This window comes from Corythoichthys intestinalis, chromosome 10, assembly GCF_030265065.1.
Source record: "Corythoichthys intestinalis isolate RoL2023-P3 chromosome 10, ASM3026506v1, whole genome shotgun sequence".
Classification (NCBI taxonomy): domain Eukaryota; kingdom Metazoa; phylum Chordata; class Actinopteri; order Syngnathiformes; family Syngnathidae; genus Corythoichthys; species Corythoichthys intestinalis.
The window spans coordinates 12,063,581-12,086,116 of record NC_080404.1 but is presented as its reverse complement, the minus strand read 5'-3'; the positions used below and the strand labels follow the sequence as shown (position 1 = coordinate 12,086,116).

The 22,536-nt window shown below is 40.7% G+C and overlaps 1 protein-coding gene across 1 annotated transcript in view; it reads right to left on the bottom strand.

Moving 5' to 3' along the window:
- Positions 1-22,536, bottom strand: part of LOC130923322 (collagen alpha-1(XIX) chain-like) — a 343,167-nt gene that overhangs the window by 66,659 nt on the left and 253,972 nt on the right. Inside the window, exons 30-36 of the mRNA XM_057848955.1 lie at positions 19,806-19,859; positions 19,545-19,598; positions 18,873-18,914; positions 16,025-16,129; positions 11,344-11,397; positions 3,110-3,163; positions 53-106 (exon numbers count right to left, since the gene is read on the bottom strand). Of these exons, the coding sequence (XP_057704938.1) occupies positions 53-106; positions 3,110-3,163; positions 11,344-11,397; positions 16,025-16,129; positions 18,873-18,914; positions 19,545-19,598; positions 19,806-19,859 (417 nt within the window). The remainder of the gene's footprint in view (positions 1-52; positions 107-3,109; positions 3,164-11,343; positions 11,398-16,024; positions 16,130-18,872; positions 18,915-19,544; positions 19,599-19,805; positions 19,860-22,536) is intronic.

The window sequence follows — 22,536 nt, the reverse complement described above, 5'->3', positions numbered from 1 at the left end:
TGACATAACATTGGATTTTACGAGCAGATCCTAATATGCATGAGTGTCTTACTGGCTCCCCGGTGCGACCTGTCACTCCAGGAAGTCCGGGGACTCCAGGAGGTCCCTGAGACAGTGGGAAAAAAAACAGTCATCTATTTTCATTAGAATTTGAACACTTGAACACACCAGATGATAAATACTGAAATTACCCTTTAACCCATTAGCACCAGTCAATTGAGTACTCTTAAACTGTGCCTTCTTCTCTTCATTGGCTAATTGACAGCAGTCATGCAAGTATGGTCATGGACATTTTGTAGATCCCAAGAGTTCTGATTTGTTCCCTCATGTTGTTGGGTTTTTTTTTTTTTTTTTTTTTTTTTTTTTTTTTACTACTGATGCATGTAAAGCTGTGGAAAAATGTATTGAAGTCACTTATCTAAAAATAGGCATAGGTTTGCATATGAACATAAAACTACCAAATTTTCAGATTGCTCAAATTGTTCCCACGGACATATATGTATTATATAATGAGTTCAGTTCCCTAGGTAATTTAGATTGTTTTCCCATATGTCCTATGGGTGGAACAGTGCCTACCATTATTAAGTGAATTGTTTTCACTATGTTTAGACACACATTTACCCCTTTTCACTTGCTGAATGTGCTGGTCCAGTTTTGTTCCCCTCAAACGCACTTTTGATTGGCTGATGACACACACAAAGCCCCAACAGAATATTCGCGTCCTCTGCCCCCTTCGATGAGGAGGGTTATTAGAATGTTTTTTCGTCCAGCAGAAGCGGCAGCAGCTGCTGTAAGTAATGTAAAAAAACCAAGAGGTGGGGAACACACCACTAATTCCATTACTGAAAGTCCGACCTTCATCAGAGTTAGCATAAAATTAAACCGTGAGAACCTGCTAACCTATAAAACTCGAGTAAGAAGCTGCTTAGAGAGAAGTGTCCTCCTGTATGTGATTCCTACTGTTAACATTAATTAAACTGTGAGAAAAGTAGTGAACTCTGCTGGAAAGTACAGAACCAGAAATATGTGAGTAAGAAGCTACTTAGAGAGGGAGAGGGCCCCATTCTGTGTGTGTCAGTCAATTTTCATTTTTATTTTATATATATGGTCTGAAAGCATCCCAAAGTAGCATTTGTTTTTTTTGTTGTTGTTGAGTTTGGCTCTGCTTGTTGACAAAAGCAGTGGTGTTTTACCAGAAGGAAGGCTTCATTTTTATTTATTTTTGTTATTCCCTGACAAAGACGTTTTTTTTTCAGGTATACTGTATATAATTTATTTATTTAGACAGGCAATGTTGAGTGATCTGAAGAAAAAAATATTTTTTGCATTCCTGGATAGCTAAGAGATTTTTTAACAAGTTTGTATGTATTGTGTATGTTAATATAATTTGAGTTATGTTCACATACTGCAGTTTAAATTTTGCGAATAAAGTCCAGACATTTATTTGGGAAGTTTTCAAAATGTATATTGAGTAATTTTAGAAATGAAAGTTTGAATCGAACAGTGTATCACCTGAACCAATACAGGTGAAGTATGAGTCAATGCAGATTTATTTTTGTATTGATTATTTAGCCTATCAATTAATTAGGTTCATATCTGTGAGAACTGTAACCATGACCGCCGTTCACCCAATCTGTTTGGTCTTATTAAAGCCCCGTCCCCAGCAAAAAGTGTACATGCAGGTTATGCTGATATATCGTCCCTACCAAGGTTGAGACCAAACCTACACCCTTCATACAGACTAACATGCAGTACATTTCTAAACACCGTTTACATTGAGTGTAATGTACCACTAAAAGCATATTGCTAGCCTTGACTTCACAAAGCCAGACCCTGAGCTTTATATGTTAACAGAATAAACTAGCACACATAAGAAATAAAGTGGCACCTTGTCATACGATAGCAGTGACATACAATCCTCTCAGCATCCGACGTAAAATTTGACTCATCAATTGTCTTGACATATGATGCCATATTCGGGGATGAACACCAGTTTTCACTGCTGGACTGGTGTCACTAATTGAGCAGTCTTTCTTGCTGAATTGCCCAAGATTTGGACAATATTTCCCTCGTTACTATTATGCAGCCCTTGAGGTATGTTTTTGTAAGCAAATATGTATCTATTGAGTTACTCTATAGCATTATTGTAGGCTCTTTGTAATTATTGTATTTCATTTCAAATTGTGTGTTCATAGTTTGATGGTGACAAGTTAATAAATGTTAGTTGTAAGAAGAACTATGGTGTGATCGGTGTTACCAGAGGGAAGTAATATCTATTTTTATTTTCTTTTTACTTAATTTTATCATTATGACAAACAATACTTGTTTTTGGATAGTTATTTTGATATTTAGGGGGTATTTAGGGATCCTGAAAGGGTTGAACCGACTTACGTGGGAATTCGAGTTATGTCGCCAGCGTAGGAACGGAACTCCTTGGAACCCGGAGACTACCTGTACATGTAATTTTTTTTACTACAGTGGTGTGAAAAAGTATCTGAATCTTTTAGAATTTCTGACATTTCTGCTTAAAATCACCATCAAATGTGATCTGATCGTTGTCAAAATCACACAGATTAAAATACAGTGGCTGCTTTAACTAAAACCACCCAAAGATTTATGGGGTTTCATATTTTAATGAGGATAGCATGCAAACAAAGTATTAAAACATTAAATGTGATGGTTCTCTTACTTATTTCCCCCCTTCTGTCATTGTTTGCATACTATCTTCATTAAAATATGAAAACCTCTAAATGTTTGGGTGGTTTTAGTTAAAGCAGACACTGTTTTTTCATCTGTGTGAATTTGACAAAGATCAGATCACATTTGATGGTGATTTTATGCAGAAATGTGAGAAATTCCAAAAGGTTCAGATACTTTTTCATACCACTGTAGCTGTTCACAACCTACTTTTGGATTCCGACCTACTTGTTGTGAATAGTTATTCCAAATTATTGCATCACCTCAGAGGGGAAAAGTTAGGAAGTAGTGCAAGGGTAACTTCCAAGATTTATTTTTTAATGCTTAATTAGATTTGATAACAACGTCAAATTCATTATTAGAACAACTGAATGCCAACCTTGAGCCAAATTCTTCCACTTTTTGTACTCACCTCATCGCCCTTATGTCCTGCGGGGCCAGAGAAACCTCGTTCTCCTTTCAATCCCTGTTAGAGTGGTTGATGTCAGAAACAGTGGTGGAAATTGAATGCCTCATAGTATTATTCCAATATTACCTTTACAGAGTTTGAACTTCTAGCTCATAAAACCCATGAAAACCCAAATTAAAAATGTAAATACAGTGAATAAATCACCAATTACTTCTTAGGTTTTTGTTGAGAAAAAAAGAAATAAATTGGCATCTCCTATCAAACCTATGCAGATGACACACAACTGTACATTTCTGTGTCCCCACTTGATTATAGTCCCTTTGTCTCTCTGAGTAGTAAATGCATTCATCAAATCAATGAATGGCTGTGCCAGAATTTCTCCCGTTAAATGTGGGGAAGATGGACGGAGGTGATCATTTTTGGGCCAAAAAAAGGAAACGTTAAAGATCACCATGCACCTTGGCACAATGTCACTTACAGCTACAAATCAAATCAGAAATCTTGGCATGATTATTGACTCAGACCTAAAATTTGACAGCCATCCAAAGTTCGTCATTAAATCTGCCTTTCACCACCTAAAAAATATAGCCAAAGGTAAGGGGCTTCTGTCCCAACAAAACATGGAAAAACTTATCCACGCATTCATTTTTAGTAGACTGGACGATTGCAACGGTATATTTACAAGTCTTGATATAAAAAAAAAAAAAAAAAAAAAAAAAAAAAATCAGGAAGCTGCAGCTAGTGCAGATTGCTGCTGCAGGAGTCCTAACAAATACAAGTAGGCTGGACCATATTAAACCGGTTATGAAATTGTTACACTGGCTTCCAGTGGGTCAAAGGATAGTCTATAAAATACTAATGCTTGTCTGCAAAACACTTACAGTAATGGCCTTGGATCAAAATACATACTTGATTTGTTTGACCCCTATTAAGCAAATAGACCCCTACGGTGATGCAACATTTAGTTACTATGCTCCTCACCTCTGGAACAAGTTACCTGAAGGTCTGAAGTATATTCAGACTGTTAGCTCCTTCAAATTAGGGCTAAAAAACAAACACATTAGCCTTGCCTTCCCTTGTATTTGATTAAACCAATCAAAATTTTACTTTCAAAATGATATGTAAATTTAATATTTGATTCGAAATCCCTTTCCTTTAATCACTACTTCAATGTGTCGTGGCATTAATGCTATTAGCCTGGGATACAATGCTGGCCAAAGGTATTGGCACCCTTGCAATTCTGTCAGATAATGCTAAATTTCTCCCAGAAAATGATTGCAATTACAAATGCTTTAGTAGCAATATCTTCATTTATTGTGCTTGCAATGAAAAAACACAGAAGATATTGGGGGAAAAAAATCATTATCATTTTGCATAAAATTCCAACAATGGGCCCGGCAAAAGTATTGCCACCCTTTGAAAAATCATATGATTATTCTCTAATTTGTGTAATGAACAGCACCTGATACTTTCCTGTGGCACATAACAGGTGGTGGCAATAATTAAATCACACTTGCAGCCAGTTAAAATGGATTAACGTTGACGCCACCTCTGTCCTGTGTCCTTGTGTGTACCACATTGAGCATGGAGAAAAGAAAGAAGACCAAAGAACTGTCTGAGGACTTGAGAAGAAAAAATGTGAGGAAGCATGGGCAATCTCAAGGCTACAAGTCCATCTCCAAAGACCTTTGTCTAACGTGCATGGTGTCATCAATAAGTGTAAAGCCCATGGCACTGTGGCTAACTCCCCTAGATGTGGACTGAAAGAAAAATTGATGAGAGATTTCACCTAAAGATTGTGCTGATGGTGTATAAAGAACCTCGACTAACATCCAAACAACAGTCCGAGGGTACTACAGTGTCAATCCGTACTGTCTGTCGGCGTCTGAATGAAAAGGGACTCTATGGTAGGATACCCACAAAGACCCCACTTCTGATCCCCGAGACATAGAAAAGCCAGGCTGGAATTTGCCAAAACTTACCTGAGAAAGCCAAAAATGTTTTGGAAGAATGTTCTCTGGTCAGATGAGACAAAAGAAGAGCTTTGTGGGAAAAGGCATCAACATACACGGTCACTACAGTTAAACATGGTGGAGGTTCCCTGATGATTTGTGGTTGCTTTGCTGCCTCTGGCACTGGACTGCTTGACCGTGTGCATGGAATTATGAAGTCTGAAGACTACCAACAAATTTTACAGCATAATGTAGGGCCGAGCGTGAGAAAGCTGGGTCTCCCTCAGAGGTCATGGGTCTTCCAGCAGGACAATGACCCAAAACATACTTCAAAAAACACTAGAAAATGGTTTGAGAGAAAGCACTGGAGACTTCTAAAGTGGCCAGCAATGAGTCCAGACCTGAATCCCATAGAACACCTGTGGAGATATCTGAAAATGGCAGTTTGAAGAAGGCGCCCTTCAAATCTCAGAGACCTGGAGCAGTTGGCCAAAGAAGAATGTCAAAAATTCCAGCAGAGCATTGTAAGAAACTCATTGATGGATACCGGAAGCGGTTGTTCGAAGTTATTTTGTCTCAAGGTTGTGCTACCAATTATTAGTTTGAGGGTGCAAATACTTTTCCCCGGCACATTTTTGGAGTTTTGTATAAAATGATTTCTTTTTTTTTTTTCATTCTCTTTTGTGTTTTTTCATTGCAAGCCAAATAAATGAAGATATTACTGCCAAAGCGTTGACAGAATTGCAGAGGTGCCAATACTTTTGGCCAGCAGTGTATATGGAAGCCCACATTTCTGTGTTGCTTGTCTGGTTTTGAGAGTTTAATGAGCATGTGGCCTATCTTCTTTTTCTTTCGGCTTTTCCCTTCAGGTGTCGCCACAGCGAATTGATTGTCTCCATCTAAACCTGTCCTCTGCATCCTCTGCTCTCATACCGGCTACCTTCATGTCCTCATTAACTACATCCATAAACCTCCTCTTTGGTCGTCCTCTCGACCTCCTGCCTGGCATATGGAAATTCAGCATCCTTTTGCCAATATACTCACTATCTCTCCTCTGGACATTCCCAAACCCTCTCCATCTGGCTTCTATGACTTCACCTCCAACTCCTCAAACATGCGCTGTCCCTCTGATATGCTCATTCCTGATCCTATCCATCCTGGTCACTCCCAAAGAGAACCTTACCATCTTCATCTCTGTCACATCCAGCTCTGCATCCTGTTTTTTCCTCAGTGGCGCTGTCTCCAGACCATACAACATAGCTGGTCTCACCACAGTTATATAAACCTTTCTTTTCATTTTAACTGAAACTCTTCTATCACACCTGACACTTCTCTCCATCCGTTCCAGCCTGCCTGCACACATTTCTTCTCTTGTTTTCCACAGTCTCCATTGCTCTGGACTGTTGAGCCTAAATTCTTAAACTCCTCCACCTTCTTTGGTCTCTTTTCCCTGTAGCCTCACTCTTCTGCTTGAGTTCCTCTCATTTACACACAGATACTCTGTCTTGCTATGGCTAACCTTCATTACCCTCCTTTCCAGGGCAAACCTCCAGACCTCTAGTTTCTCCTCCACCTCTTATCTGCACTCACAACAGATCATAATTTCATCTGCAAACATCATGGTCCATGGAGATTCAATGTCATCCTGTCCATTTCCATATCGAACAAGAATGGGTTCAGAGCTGATCCCTTATGTAGTCCCACTTCCACTTTGAACTCCTCCGTCACACCTACAGCACACCTCACCACCGTCTTACAGTCCTCATACATGTCCTGCACCAAATGAACATTTTTCTCTGCCACTCCAGACGTCCTCATACAGTGGAGCAAATAAGTATTTAGTCAACCACCAATTGTGCAAGTTCTCCTACTTGAAAAGATTAAAGAGGCATGTAATTGTCAACATGGGTAAACCTCAACCATGAGGGACAGAATATGGACAAAAAAACTGAAAATCACATTGTTTGATTTTTAAAAAATTTATTTCCAAATTAGAGTGGAAAATAAGTATTTGGACACCTACAAACAAGCAAGATTTCTGGCTGTCAAAGAGGTCTAACTTCTTCTAACGAGGTCTAACAAGGCTCCACTCGTTACTTGTATTAATGACAGCTGTTTTAACTCGTTATCGGTGTAAAAGACACCTGTCTACACTGACCACTGATAATCTCCCTCGATCTGAGGCTCCATCCAAGATCTCACCCCGTGGCGTCAAAATGATAACAAGGATGGTGAGCATAAATCTCAGAACCACACAGGGGGACCTAGTGAATGACCTACAGAGAGCTGGGACCACAGTAACAAAGGCTATCAGTAACACAATGCGCCGCCAGGGACTCAAATCCTGCACTACCAGATGTGTGCCCCTGCTGAAGAAAGTACACGTCCAGGCCCATCTGTGGTTGGCTAGAGAGTATTTGGAAGATCCAGAAGAGGACTGGGAGAATGAGTTATGGTCAGATGAAACCGAAATAGAACTTTTTGGGAGAAACACAGGTTCTCGTGTTTGGAGGAGAAAGAATACTGAATTGCATCCGAAGAACACCATACCCACTGTGAAGCATGGGGGTGGAAACATCATGCTTTGGGGCTGTTTTTCTGCAAAGGGACCAGGACGACTGATCTGTGTAAAGGAAAGAATGAATGGGGCCATGTATGGAGAGATTTTGAGAATCTCCTTCCATCAGCAAGTGCATTGAAGATGAGAAGTGGCTGGGTCTTTCAGCATGACAATGATCCCAAACACACAGCCAGGGCAACAAAGGAGTGGCTTCGTAAGAAGCATTTCAAGGTCCTGGAGTGGCCTAGCCAGTCTCCAGATCTCAACCCAATAGAAAATCTGTGGAGGGAGTTGAAAGTCCGTGTTGCCCAACGACAGCCCCAAAACATCACTGCTCTAAAAGAGATCTACATAGAGGAATGGGCCAAAATACCAGCAACAGTGTGTAAAATGCTTGTGAAGAGTTACAGAAAACATTTGGTCTCCATTATTGCTAACAAAGGGTACATAACAAAGTATTGAGATGAACTTTTGGTATTGACCCAATACATATTTTCCACCATGATTTGCAAATAAATTCTTTAAAAATCAAACAATGTGATGTTCTTTTTTTTTTTTTTTTTTTTTTCCACATTCTGTCTCTCATTGTTGAGGTTTACCCATGTTGACAATTACAGGCCTCTCTAATATTTTCAAGTGGGAGAACTTGCATAATTTGTGGTTGGCTAAATACTTATTTGCCCCACTGTACAAAACCACAGTTCCTCTCTGGGCACCCTGTCATGAGTGTTCTCCAGACCTTCAAAGACACAATGCAGCTCCTTCTGACCTTCTTTATACTTCTCTATCAACATCCTCAAAGCAAATAATTCATCTAGTGTACTCTTTTTTTGGCATAAAACCATAATGCTGCTCACAAATGTTCACCTCTGCCCTCAGTCTAACTTTAACTACTCTTTCCCATAGCTTCATTGTGTGGCTCATCAGCCTTATTCCTCTGTAGTTGCAACAACACTACACTTCTCCCTTGTTCTTAAAAAAGGGCACCAGCACACTTCTCCTCCATTACTCAGGCATCTTCCCAATATCGAGATCCTGTTGAACAACCCAGTCAGAAATTCTATTGCTACCTCTCCGAGACACTTCCATGCCTCAACAGGTATATTATCTGGAACTAGAGCCTTTCCACTCTTCATCCTCTTCAAAGCCCTTCTCACTTCATCCTTACCAATTTTTGCTACTTCCTGGTCCACAACAGTCGTCACCTCTGCTCTTCGTTCTCTCTCATTTTCCTCATTCATCAACTCTTCAAAGTACTCTTTCCATCTCCTCAACACACTACTGGCATCTGTCAACACACTTCCATCCCTATCCTTTACAACCTTAACCTGCTGCAGGTCCTTCCCATCTCTGTCTCTTTGCCTTGCCAACCTGCATGGATCTGTCTTTCCCTCCGTACTGTCTAACCTAGCATACATCGTAACCCCTTGTTTGTCCTTTGCTCTTCTACTTTCACCTTACGCTGTATTTTCCTGTCCTCCTGTCTACTTTCTTCAGTCTCCCCAATATCCCACTTCTTCTGGGCTGAATTATTTTACATTTTGGGGTTTTGATTGGAATTATATAAACAAACATTTCCATGAGTAGTATAGAGCTAGAAATTGCTTCCCTTTGTCAATGCAGTACAACATGGTATCCGTAGCAACAACTTTAGGTGCATGCATGAATCAGACAGTTGGATAGTTGTGAAATTTAAAAACAGTGTACTAAAAGATTACAAATCATGAACAGTAAAGTACTTACAGTCAGATCCATAAAATTTGGTACAAAGACAATACACATCTTTTTCACCATAGACACCATAACAATGAATTTCAAAGTAAGTGAAAGGATGTGCTTTAACTACAGGCTTTCAGATTAAATCTGCAGGTATTTTAATCAAAACCACGTGAACAATATAGCAGTGACAGCAGGTGTAGACTGTATAGGTATCCCTCGCCTTCACTTTTAAATGGACCAAAAGGTAATGTGACAAATTAACACTCATAAACCATGTACAGTCATGGACGAAATTATTGGCACCACTGGAATTTTTCCAGAAAATACAGCATTTCTCACAGAAATTAATGCAATTAAGAATGTTTTCAGTATGAATGTGTTTATTTCTTGGATGTGCATTGGAAAAAACACAAAACAGCTGAGGAAAAAGTCAAATTGACACAATTTTAGACAAAAGATTCATTCATTCTTTTTTCTGGCACTGGGCACTGGTCTCCAACCATTTGCTATGCGGTGCTATTTGAGGTATGTTTTGGGTCTTTGTCCTGTTGGAACACCCATGACCTCTGACGCAGACCCAGTTTTCTGACAGTACACCCTACATTCCGACCCAATAGTCTCCATATTTCATGACTCCTTGCACACTGTCAAGGCACCCAGTGCCACAAAAAAGAATGACGCCTACAAAGAATAGAACACAGTGCTTATAGTCAAACATGGTGGCGGTCCAATGATGTTTTGGGGTGTTTTGCTTACTCTGGCACTGGGTGCCTTGACAGTGTGCAAAAAGTCATTAAATCTGGATACCATCAAAATTTTTTGGGCCGTAATGAAGTGTCAGAAAACTGGGTCTGCGTCAGGGGTCATGGGTGATCCAACAGGACAATGACCCAAAACATACCTCAAATAGCACCAAGAAATGGTTGAAAACAAAGCGCTGGAGAATTCTGAGGTGGCCATCGATGTCTCCAAATTTAAATCCCATTGAACAGCTATGGAGAGATCTCAAAATTGCTGTTGCAAGAAATCTCAAATCTCTTTAAATCTGAGAGACCTGAAGTTTGCAAAAGAACAGTGGTCCAAAATTCCATCTGAGAGGTGCACAAAACTTGTGGACGGTTATAGGAAATGATTGCTTTCTGTTATTTCTTCTAAATGATGTGCAACCAAATATTGAGTTGAGGGTGCCAAAAATGTTTGTCCACCCCATTTTTTTGCATTCTGTGTAAAATTGTATACATTTTGGTTTTTTCTGTATTTTTCCAATGCAAATCCAAAAAATAAACACATTCATACTGAAAAAATTTCTAATTGCGTTATGCCTGGGATAAACTATTTTCTGGAAAAATTCCAGGGGTGCCAGTAATTTCGTCCATGATGGTATTTATATTTTAATGATTGGTTACAAATCCTTCACAGTCAATTGCAGACTGGATTTCAACCATGCCATGGTTCAACTGCAACTTTCATCAGTTCGTGATGGTTCTTAGGGAATTTAATTTTGTCTTGAGCAACTTGGCCATTGTAAGACAATTCCCCTAAAAAAAATTCTCTCACGTTGCTTTTGCAGTTATCTTTTGGCCATTGTCCACCCATCTGCACTGTGAAGTGCCGTCCAAAGAGTTCTGAAGCATTTGGTTCAATGAGAGTAAATAATTTTGCCCAAAACACTCCAGCCCAATAAATACAAGGAAACCAGCACCAATGGCAGCCATACATTCCCACCTGGCCATAGAACAGCTGATCAGCCAATTTTCCCCATTACTTTTGGTCCCTTAATCAGAGAAAATCCTATACCCAATAGGTTGTAATTCTGTCACTATTGACTTTATTTGGATGTGAAAACTCGGATTAAAAATAAAAATCTGCCGTTAAAGAACACCTTCCAAGTTTCATTATCAAGCTTCCAACCCATCGTGGAGGTGTTTAGTGCATAAAAAGATGAATTGTGACCATGTTCCAATATATACTATGGACCTGACTGTATGTTGCTATCTCCATCCAACCTTTGGGCCTTCCTTCCCAGGATTCCCCATTGGACCTCTTACACCTGGCTCACCCTGTTAAAAGACAAACACAAGCAGGCATACAAGTGCAGATATAGTTATTCTGTTAGATTAAAGGGAAGTAATATTTAATATCTGGTATCAACATTTAAAAGTAACGAAACAATAAAATACATCCGCTATAAGAAAGTTGAGACTGTTGCTTTAAGCAGGGGGACCCCTTAAATAAGATACCACCTGGGACCAATGATGGAGACCTAAAGGACTGCAAAAGACAACATGCCATCTCAAACGCGTTCGCCCTGGGGAGGTCCGAGGATGAGAGGAGAGCAAAGGGCACCTATAATCGGGTCGAAAGAATGAGTGGGAGCGCCTAGAAGTCGGGCAAAGCAAACAGCAGACGTCTAGAACAATATTCTCCCCATCCATCCATTGATGGCCAGGAATTCCATGGAATTCCATGGACATTCAAACAATCGAAATAACTCAAGTCTATCATCAGTACTAACAATTATAATAGTGCTTGCTAGTCAGATAGTCTTTGTCAGTCTACACCAATCTTGTTTAGGGCTAGGACAGGAGTAGGTCTTTAACGCAGCATGCAGTTTAGACTCCTTTGTCAGGAACCTAGGGCAATAAATTGTTGGCTTAGAACACGTCTTTGTTATTGGAGTCCTTTTACGAAAACAAACACGCATAGAACCTAGAGAATTAAAGAATAAACAGGTTATTTAAAACACAGGTCCCTTTAAGATGAAAGGGGAAAAAAGGTTCAAAAATCACTTACCAACCAATGACAAATACTAACAATGACTGCCTTTTTTTAACAAATAGATATCAATATAGATAGCAAATGATATTTTTAGCGAACTTACAAGACACTCCATGGTAGAATGTGTGGATACTGTGCATGTTTGTATGGGTAAGGGTTGCTTCCAGTGTCCTGATCCCAAAAAACACAAATGGCTGTTTTTGTAAACTATTTTAAAGGGTACAACGGGTAGAAAGACATGTAGTTTTAAAAAGATAAATGTTAGTACGAGTTTTAAAAATTTGATATTAAAACCCCTCTTAATGTTTTCATTTTAATAAAATTTTGAAAATTTTATATATATATATATAAAAAAAATAATAATAATAGCTCGCCATTTTTGTTGACGTCGCAGAAGTTGACGTCACATGGGCTCCCTGCCGTACTTCCACAGTGTCACTCTATCTAAGTTAGTGATTTTAATAGACCACAAGGTGTCAATGGCGAGCTTTGAATTAATTAGAGATCAAGCCAATGAGTGTGTTTTGTCCCTCGACTGATGCCGTACTGCGGGATCATTTATTTATTTATTTTTTTACTGCTGGTTCATTTGAGTGTGGTCTTCACAACATACAAGACTCGTGATAATTGCTCCCAGCATCATAGTTTGTATATTGTGACTAAATATTGCCATCCAGTGTTTTTGTTGAGCAAAACGAGTTGAAAAAATGTTTAGAGTTTTACCAAAGTCTGAGTAAGTTTAATGTGTATTTTGCATATCTTGATTGTGAATGCCAGTTTTCTTTGCATTGTTTTTTAACCGTGTGAGAATAGGGCCTCATTAATACAGATCGAAGCGCTTTTCTTTTTGTGAACTTGTTTTTTTTTAGCGATATGAATCTTATTTTAGTTGTATTTTCACTATATTATACTTATGTTTGTTGTGAAGGATTTTCCCAACCTTACGCCAATAAATGGCGCGGTCAAATGAACGCCTGTGTCGACTCGCCTTTTTCTGCCTCTTAGATCTCAATGTGCAAAATAAGGTGTCATTATAATCTGTTGGGCATTAATACATTTATTCGTTTGGCGTGTTGCTTTTTCACCAGGAAGCAATCGGCAGGATGATCAACAATCTGGACATCTGCTTTTACGTGACAAGAATAAGGTAAGATGTCATTAGACGCCATGAGACGTCTCGGTACAGGCAAACATTTTCGTGTGTTGTGATGCACGGCCCGAGCTATCAGCAAAGTTAATCAAAACTGCTGTGTTTCACTAATCATTTGTAAAGCACATGGAAGCTCTGGATGCTATCTCCATAATAATATTGGAATAAGTTGGATCACACAATAGTTTACCTTGAAGGTCTGCAAACAGTTTTCACTCTCCTGCTCTCGTCACTAGAGCAGGGGAGTGCTGTCACTTGGGAACTTGACACTTTTGCTGTCCTTCATATCAATGTTCCACTCGGGTTGAAATTGGAAGGACAGAACCGAGGACATGTTAATGAAGTTAAAAAGTGACACGGTGGAAGTTCGGCAGCGTGTCCATGTGACGTCACCGCCCTGCGACGTCAACAACAATGGCGACCTAGTAGTTGAAATAACTTTACAAATTTTGTTAAAACGAAAACATTTAGAGGGGTTTTAATATCAAATTATTATAACTCATACTAACATTCATCCTTTAAGAACTAAATGTCTTTCTATCCGTGGTACCCTTGAAACCATCAGGCGAATACTGTAAGTATTTTAGGCCAGGCTTTGGTAATACTGTGGACAGGCCCAAGCCTCCACTTTGGAAAGAGGGTAGTTGAATATGGGAGTGCACACTGCCGACTCATTCACACCAATTAGCAGGCTTTCCCTCAATTTAAAGTCAATTTTATTTAAAGCCCTAAAAAATCAAATAATGGAGAAATTATTGAAGATGGACACTGATAAGAACTGAGCGATTTTTATTTAATTAATGATACAGCTGATGGATCTGATTTCTTATTTATTTTATGAAGTTGAGGTAATGAAATGATACATATGTGTTCATTTGCTTAAAGTGCCTATGACAGCAAAAAGCATGTTTATCTCATATTTCACGCGGTATTTTATGCTCCTGAATGAAATGGACCGCTTGGTTATGTGCGGAAGCAATCAATATATTTAATCAATTTTTTAAATCCCACGCCATGAAAATGAGAGACTTCCTGGATTTACGAAGAATGCGAATGTGACGTCAGTGGGATAAACATCTTCAGTATACAGCCAATACTAAAGTATGCAGAACAACTGCGGATTTAGCTGATTTTACGGATTATTTCTTAGTTTTTTTCACATCACGCTAGCCCACAGATAATGATTAAAACAAGTCCGACAACTGTGGGACCATTGTGAGGTGAGTAAGCTACAGTACGTGTTTTATATTATGTTAAATACAGGGATCATGGCACACGTTTTAATAAGGAGGTGCCTTGTATTTTGTGGGTGAACTGTAAATACTCCCTGTCCACCGAGAAGGTCACACGGCCGACAACCGGTGGCTTGTCCCACACCATGGTCGCTGGCCGATAAAGGCGTGGCCGCCGAGAATGTGCATTTCTCGGATTGGCTACGAGCAGCACCCCGCTTCGACGTCGGACGGTTTGTCCACCGAGAATGGGCTATTTTCGGCGTTCATTCCTGGCGACGAGCACTGCCGTGGCCTCAGCAGAACGACGCTCTTTCCTCTGTCTCCGAAGCCGGGGCAGGGAAATGACAAACGTCGGACTAACTCCGGTGGCATAAAATACCGTTTGGGAGAGGAAGAAGTTGCCAATTTTGACCGTTATGCGGTAAAGTTACTGAATAAATGGATTCTTAATATTTCATATTCCATTTAGCACAAGACTGTTGTCATGATTATATCATTTATTTAGCAATTGGGGAAAACTACTTAGATAAAAAGAATATCCTGTAAAAATATTGGAGTAGAGAGATAGAAACATTCATGACATTTTGTTCCTCTCTGTCGTATTTTCCTCGTTCTGAATCCCCCCCTCCCAATGGGCTGAATTCAAAATCAGATGAAATCGTGACCTTGCCGATATCATCATCCAGCTGGGGATGCTAGAGCGCTATAATGACAGGCGGGTCTAAACGGCAGAATAAAAGACTAATTTCTGGTCATTTGCGCTTTGCCAAATTGCTGTATACAGTGGAATTGTCTCAAAATATGATTCTAATTCACACAATAATGCTATTTAAGATTTTTTTCATGCTGTCACAGGCAATTTAAAATAGATTTGATTTTGGACAATAAATACCATTTATCATGTAAGCATCGATAACCTGTAAACCATCCATTGGGATAAATACAGGAAAGTAGGTGGCTGACTTCTCGAAGTCACGAGACCAGCAAGCTGATTGCATATGTTATTGAGAATTTTGAGTTCCTTTAAACACCGACACATAGAACGATCAACGGCAAAACGCTCATGATTACAGCCAGTCAATTAATCCTCCAACTTTAGATTTTTTTTCTCAGAATTTTTCCTTCCTTGTTTTCTTTAACAACGACGATAATGAAAATATTTCGTGGACGAACAATTTTTTTTCATGACGCTAAAGTGTCGATGATGAGCTAAAAATGTGGCTTGGGAGATATAGATAGGGTTTTTAAAGAAAAGAAAAAAAAAAACCTTCTACCTCTGGAGAGACACTCTCCATAGCCACATTAAAAAGCGAGCCTCAGAGCAGCCTTGCAAGCAGGGAGCTCATGAATTACTGTGAAATGATACTCAAAACTGAACTGGTTTTCAACTCCCATTCCTAGACATTATTGTAAATTTTGTGTCCAAACCCCCCTCCAAAAAGTTGTCATTAAGTTGTATTGCTATGGGTTCAATGCCGTGTGACACAATAAGATCATTGTTTTCAGTATCTTACTAATGAGTACCTTCTCTCCCTCCATGCCATCATGTCCAGGCACCCCAGGGGAGCCCTTCTCACCCCTCTGTCCAGTCAGTCCGGAGAATCTCATTTGGCAAACACTGCAGGCATTCTACATGGAGAGGACAATGGGGGAAGCAAACATGACGACACAAATAAGATATCATCAAGTCTGAGTTTAACACTGCATTTTCATCCTTTAATATGTTACATCCCAGGGTGCAGGACAAAACCCTAGCTGACACAAAGTGATCTTTAAATGTCTGCAGAGCAGAAATAATGTGAAACCACCAACAGTGTCTCTCATCGAGGTGAGTGGTGAACTTTGTCAAACTCATTGGCTGTGACATTTAGGTGAGAATTTTAAATATCACCATCCATGATCCATTCTAGATAAAGGGACTGAACCCACCAACACAATGTGGCATACTGCGCTATTAGAACCTACACTATAGTCATTTTATTTATAATCTGCAAGAAGATATCATAGTTCCTCATTTAAAAAACATAGAAGGTGCGGGGATGAAAATGATCATATCATAGTTTCTGGGATTAGGGAATCAACAGCCAAATTTTGAGTGTGAATTAAAAAAAAAGAGAAACGGGTCCATGTATTTCTAAATGTATCTCAGACATCCAGATGGAGGCACTCAAAGGCTTTACATTGCTCTCTTAGCTGATGCAAGCTTCGCATTTCAAGATGAACAACACAATGAGTTGATCACATTGACATACTAAAAAATATATAATTATTTTTACTTACGAACGTCTCTACAAACGTTATTTTTAGGTTACGACACGTTTAAACGAGAAAATATCGCCTATTGTTTATGGTAGCTTTGCATGTCATGCAAAAGCAACCATCTGCATCCCCTCAGTCCGGTGCCCGTGCCACGTGTTCCTGGTTCCCCTGGCGACTCAGTTCCTGGTTTCTCCGACGACTCCGTTGCTGTTCCGTCAGCAGAAGACCCTGTTGCCGTTCCGCCAGCAGACTCAGACAAACCTGTTGCTGTTCCGCCAGCAGACTCAGACAAACCCGTGGCTGTTCCGCCAGCAGACTCAGACGACCCCGTTGCTGGTCCGCCAGCAAACTCAGTCAACTCAGACGATGGCGACTCAGTTCCTGTTCCGCCTGACAACTCAGTTCCTGGTCCGGCCGACGACGGCGACTCCGTGCCTTGTCCACCCGACGACGGCGACTTTGTGCCTGTTCCGCCCAACGATGGCGACTCCGTGCCTGGTCCGCCTAACGAAGGCGACTCCGTGCCTGGTCCGCCCAGCGACGGGGACTCCGTGCTTGACCTGTCCCATGATGACTCCGTGCCTGGTCCGCCCGGCGACGGCAACTCCGTGCCTGACCCGTCCCATGACGACTCCGTGCCTGACCCGCCACATGAAGACGTTGCTCATGCTGCTGCTTCTCACTTCCTGCCACGGTTGGGCGGCATGGACGACCAAGCAGTCACCCTCGTCCTGGACGTCCGCCCCATCGACCTGTGCGGGCGCCGCACGTCTGGTGCCCAAAACGCCCGCACAATCGACCCGTGCATGACACCCACGTCTGGCGCCCTGGACGCCCTCCCGATTGACCGTTGCGGTCCACCCACATCTGGCGTCCTGGACACCCGCCTGACTAGCCCGGGTGGGGTGACGTTGCTCCCTTCTCCGGGCCCCCTTCTTCCCGCAGTGTGTGGGACCTTGTGTTCCTTTGGGACATCTGGGATCCATCCCTGGGGGGGGGGGTACTGTTAGGTGTTGTGTTGGTTACCTCTTAGTGTGTCCCTGTGATTGCCCATTGATTTCACCTGTTGTACCTGCTCCTAGTGTATCCTCCAACCTTCATCCTCCTGTGTCCCCCACCCTCCTCGTTGTCTCGTTACCCCTTGTCTGTGTGTGTATATAAGCTCCCAGTTTCTTTTCACTCCTTCTTGCGTCATTGTCAATGTCTATTCCAGTGTGGTCAATATCTACTTCTGAAGCCTTCGTGTTCCTCCATTCCCTGTTTGAGTAAGTTTTGATGCCTTTTATTTGATCCCCGAGCCTTTTGTTGGTACTTTGTGCTTTTGTATATTATCATTAAAACAATTTTGAGTTCACTGCTACCCGGCCTTGCCTCCCTGCCTTGGATTTGTTTCCCTGCTTTTGGGACCGCACCGCTCTTAGCTGTAAGTTTACCTGCTTACTTTCATGTGATGTAAAGCACTTTGAATTGCCTTGTGTTGAATTGTGCTATACAAATAAATTTGCCTTGCCTTGTCGACAGCAAAGCTGCCATTGCAATTTCTCTAAAAATTGCATTTTCAAGTTAAGAAATACAGTTCAGGTTACGAGAGGCAAAAAACTATACAATAATGTAAAAGATACAATTGTATTTCCTGTTTTATGCTTTTAAGTGTCGCGGAATAAGATCTTGCTGCCCTATTGGTCAAATTATTCCTAACATGCTTAGTAATGGAATTCTGCTCTGCTACTGGCCTATTATTGATGATGTTTGAATTTGGGTGTCGCAGTGTGATGACATGCACAGACGTGACTATTTTATTGTTGCGACAGCGGGTCGACGTCTGAGCCAAATGAGCACGAGGCTCCTTGTGTTTTTGTCCCACGAAGAGTTGTTTTAAGCCTACAGACTGTTCATTACATTACTAGCACAGAGCATAGGTCTCCTCACGTTTTTTGTGCCACTAAGAGCGAGACATCGATTTCATCACTCAAGATATTTTTGTCTTTGCATTTTGTGCCATTATCTACTTCATTGTGGGTATCAAGGGTTAGGTTAATTAAGGTCGTTGAGGTACCACTGTACAATTTTTTTTTTTTTAAACTGTAATTAGCATTATTAGAATGATGGATACCTTAAAAAAAGTCCCTGTATCTCCAACAATTGGTAGTGCAGTCTACAATAAAAATAAAAAAAAGGAAAAATTAGAACCTTCAGACAAGTACATTTATGATACTGTATTGCAAAACTAGTTAGAGGGTCATTTGTATCAATGGCGGCGGTTAAATAATGTTGGTTTTTAAGCAAGCCTTAGAAGAATGAACCATAAATGCTTCAGAAATTGTTAAACTTTTTTTTTAGAGTTTCACTGTTTGATTCTTCAAGGTCAGAATGAGAAACAATTTGTTGAAGATCACTTAATCCTCACATCTTCATGTCAGTTTTATTTTTTAAATTACCAGTTGCTTATTAGAAATATGAAAAAGTAAATAGATGTGGTGTGTGATTCTTTACAACACACAAACATTTTAAATGTAAAATCCCAAAGGCTTTGATAAAAGAAGCAGCGGACATCATTAGACCTGGCTTGCTGCAGACCCTAACTAGATGAAAACTAGAGACATAAACAACAGAGGGTGGGAAGGTATTAAGGGGGCTGTCAATTTGTCATAAACGCTGCCATCGCCCTGAAGGTAACATTAGGCTGTGAACAACAGGCCTGACTGCAAATTACCCTCCAACTAGAGGTACATTAGAAAATTTACCTTTCACGGTACTAATACTCAAAAGGGATTTTCAAACTTACTGGTTCACCTGGAGGTCCAGCAGGGCCAGGGGGGCCTGGTCTGCCAGGAGGGCCCTTTATTGAGACAAAGAAAGAAGCTAACAAGCCTTCCAGGAATGAAATTAGGCAAACAGGTCACACTGTAATTGTACTTTCACATCGCAGTTGGTGGCAATGTGTGATCTAACACTTTGGTTCAGCCCCAGTGAGCTGACAGTCATTTATGTTGGCTTTTATCGGCACAACTGGTAGGGGGTTGATAGGGTGGTGGGAACAACTAACCTCTCTTCCTGGAGCTCCTGCAGGGCCAGGTGAACCTGGGGTTCCACGAAGACCCTGGAAAATATCCATCAGCCTTGATGACTTAGTCAAAAATAGCAGCTTGAAAATGCAAATTTTAAACAATTTACCGTGAAACCAGCAATGTAGAACTCTGTTCATTAGGGGGATTTTGGTTGTATGTTATGTAGTTATCATTTAAAAAAACTTTTAAAACATTTAGACCAGAGTTCTCCAATGATTTCTAAGTTGATAAATTGCTGGCCATTTTTATTGTTATTATTACCTTAACTTTCGGCCTATAAGCCGCTACTTTTTTCCCTCATTTTGAATCCTGTGGCGTATAGACCTGTGCGGTGTTGAAATTCGACCCCCGGCCCAGACGCACCCGGGAACAGCACCAACCAAAACAAGTGCCGCTCGGCCGACGCTGCCTCCGCGCACGCCGACCGGGAAGGCAGAACTTTGCGCGTCCTCTTATTTTAACCCTTTGTACTGACTCCATGTTTTAAAAGCTTGAAGAACACTCACCGAAAACAGGTTGACAATTTATTCGTCGACAATGGTAAAAACAAGGCAAAAACAGACGACGGAGGGACAATTCTGGATCCAAAACAAGGCTACATGTTTACGGGCAGCAAAAAATCTGTGTTATCTCAGTGTCCAGTCTTTTAAAGTCTTTGCTGAGGCGGGCCTTGTCGAAGGCGTTTCTGGGCGTTGCTTTTGGGTCATCCCCTCTGTGGCCGGTTTTGGGTGGCTTAGGTTCGTGCGCGGATTGGGACGCCCGCTATCAACTTTGCTGTCCGGGCTGGTTGTACAGTGCCTTGCAAAAGTACTCGGCCCCCTTGAACCTTGCAACCTTTCGCCACATTTCAGGCTTCAAACATAAAGATATAAAATTTTAATTTTTGTCAGAATCAACAATAAGTGGGACACAATCATGAAGTGGAACAAAATTTATTGGATAATTTAAACTTTTTTAACAAATAAAAAACTAAAAAGTGGGGCGTGCAATATTATTCGGCCCCCTTGCGTTAATACCTTGTAGCGCCACCTTTTGCTCCAATTACAGCTGCAAGTCGCTTGGGGTATGTTTCTATCAGTTTTGCAAATCGAGAGACTGACATTCTTGCCCATTCTTCCTTGCAAAACAGCTCGAGCTCAGTGAGGTTGGATGGAGAGTGTTTGTGAACAGCAGTCTTCAGCTCTTTCCACAGATTCTCGATTGGATTCAGGTCTGGACTTTGACTTGGCCATTCTAACACCTGGATACGTTTATTTTTGAACCATTCCATTGTAGATTTGGCTTTATGTTTTGGATCATTGTCCTGTTGGAAGATAAATCTCTGTCCCAGTCTCAGGTCTTGTGCAGATACCAACAGGTTTTCTTCCAGAATGTTCCTGTATTTGGCTGCATCCATCTTCCCGTCAATTTTAACCATCTTCCCTGTCCCTGCTGAAGAAAAGCAGGCCCAAACCATGATGCTGCCACCACCATGTTTGACAGTGGGGATGGTGTGTTCAGGGTGATGAGCTGTGTTGCTTTTACGCCAAACATATCGTTTTGCATTGTGGCCAAAAAGTTCAATTTTGGTTTCATCTGACCAGAGCACCTTCTTCCACATGTTTGGTGTGTCTCCCAGGTGGCTTGTGGCAAACTTTAAACGAGACTTTTTATGGATATCTTTGAGAAATGGCTTTCTTCTTGCCACTCTTCCATAAAGGCCAGATTTGTGCAGTGTACGACTGATTGTTGTCCTATGGACAGACTCTCCCACCTCAGCTGTAGATCTCTGCAGTTCATCCAGAGTGATCATGGGCCTCTTGGCTGCATCTCTGATCAGTTTTCTCCTTGTTTGAGAAGAAAGTTTGGAAGGACGGCCGGGTCTTGGTAGATTTGCAGTGGTCTGATGCTCCTTCCATTTCAATATAATGGCTTGCACAGTGCTCCTTGAGATGTTTAAAGCTTGGGAAATCTTTTTGTATCCAAATCCGGCTTTAAACTTCTCCACAACAGTATCTCGGACCTGCCTGGTGTGTTCCTTGGTTTTCATAATGCTCTCTGCACTTTAAACAGAACCCTGAGACTATCACAGAGCAGGTGCATTCATACGGAGACTTGATTACACACAGGTGGATTCTATTTATCATCATCGGTCATTTAGGACAACATTGGATCATTCAGAGATCCTCACTGAACTTCTGGAGTGAGTTTGCTGCACTGAAAGTAAAGGGGCCGAATAATATTGCACGCCCCACTTTTCAGTTTTTTATTTGTTAAAAAAGTTTAAATTATCCAATAAATGTTGTTCCACTTCACGATTGTGTCCCACTTGTTGTTGATTCTTTACAAAAAATTAAATTTCATATCTTTATGTTTGAAGCCTGAAATGTGAAGAAAGGTTGCAAGATTCAAGGGGGCCAAATACTTTTGCAAGGCACTGTATTTGTTTTAGGACAAAGCGCTTTGTCCTTGGAGTTTGCTGGGAGAGCTGATTGCCAGAGATGGTGCGTCAATCTTGGGATAAGACGGCATTGTGTATCTCTTCTATGTCTTCTCATTAAATTATGGTGTTCTATTTATTTTATATTAGTAGTGTAGTCCTACCGTAAATATGAAAATGATACTATTTCCTGATTAATTATATTACGTGTGTTAGAGTAATGCAAACAGTTAGACGGTGCCTACGAGAACCTGTACCATATGTATGTGTTAGACTATATATGTGATAGA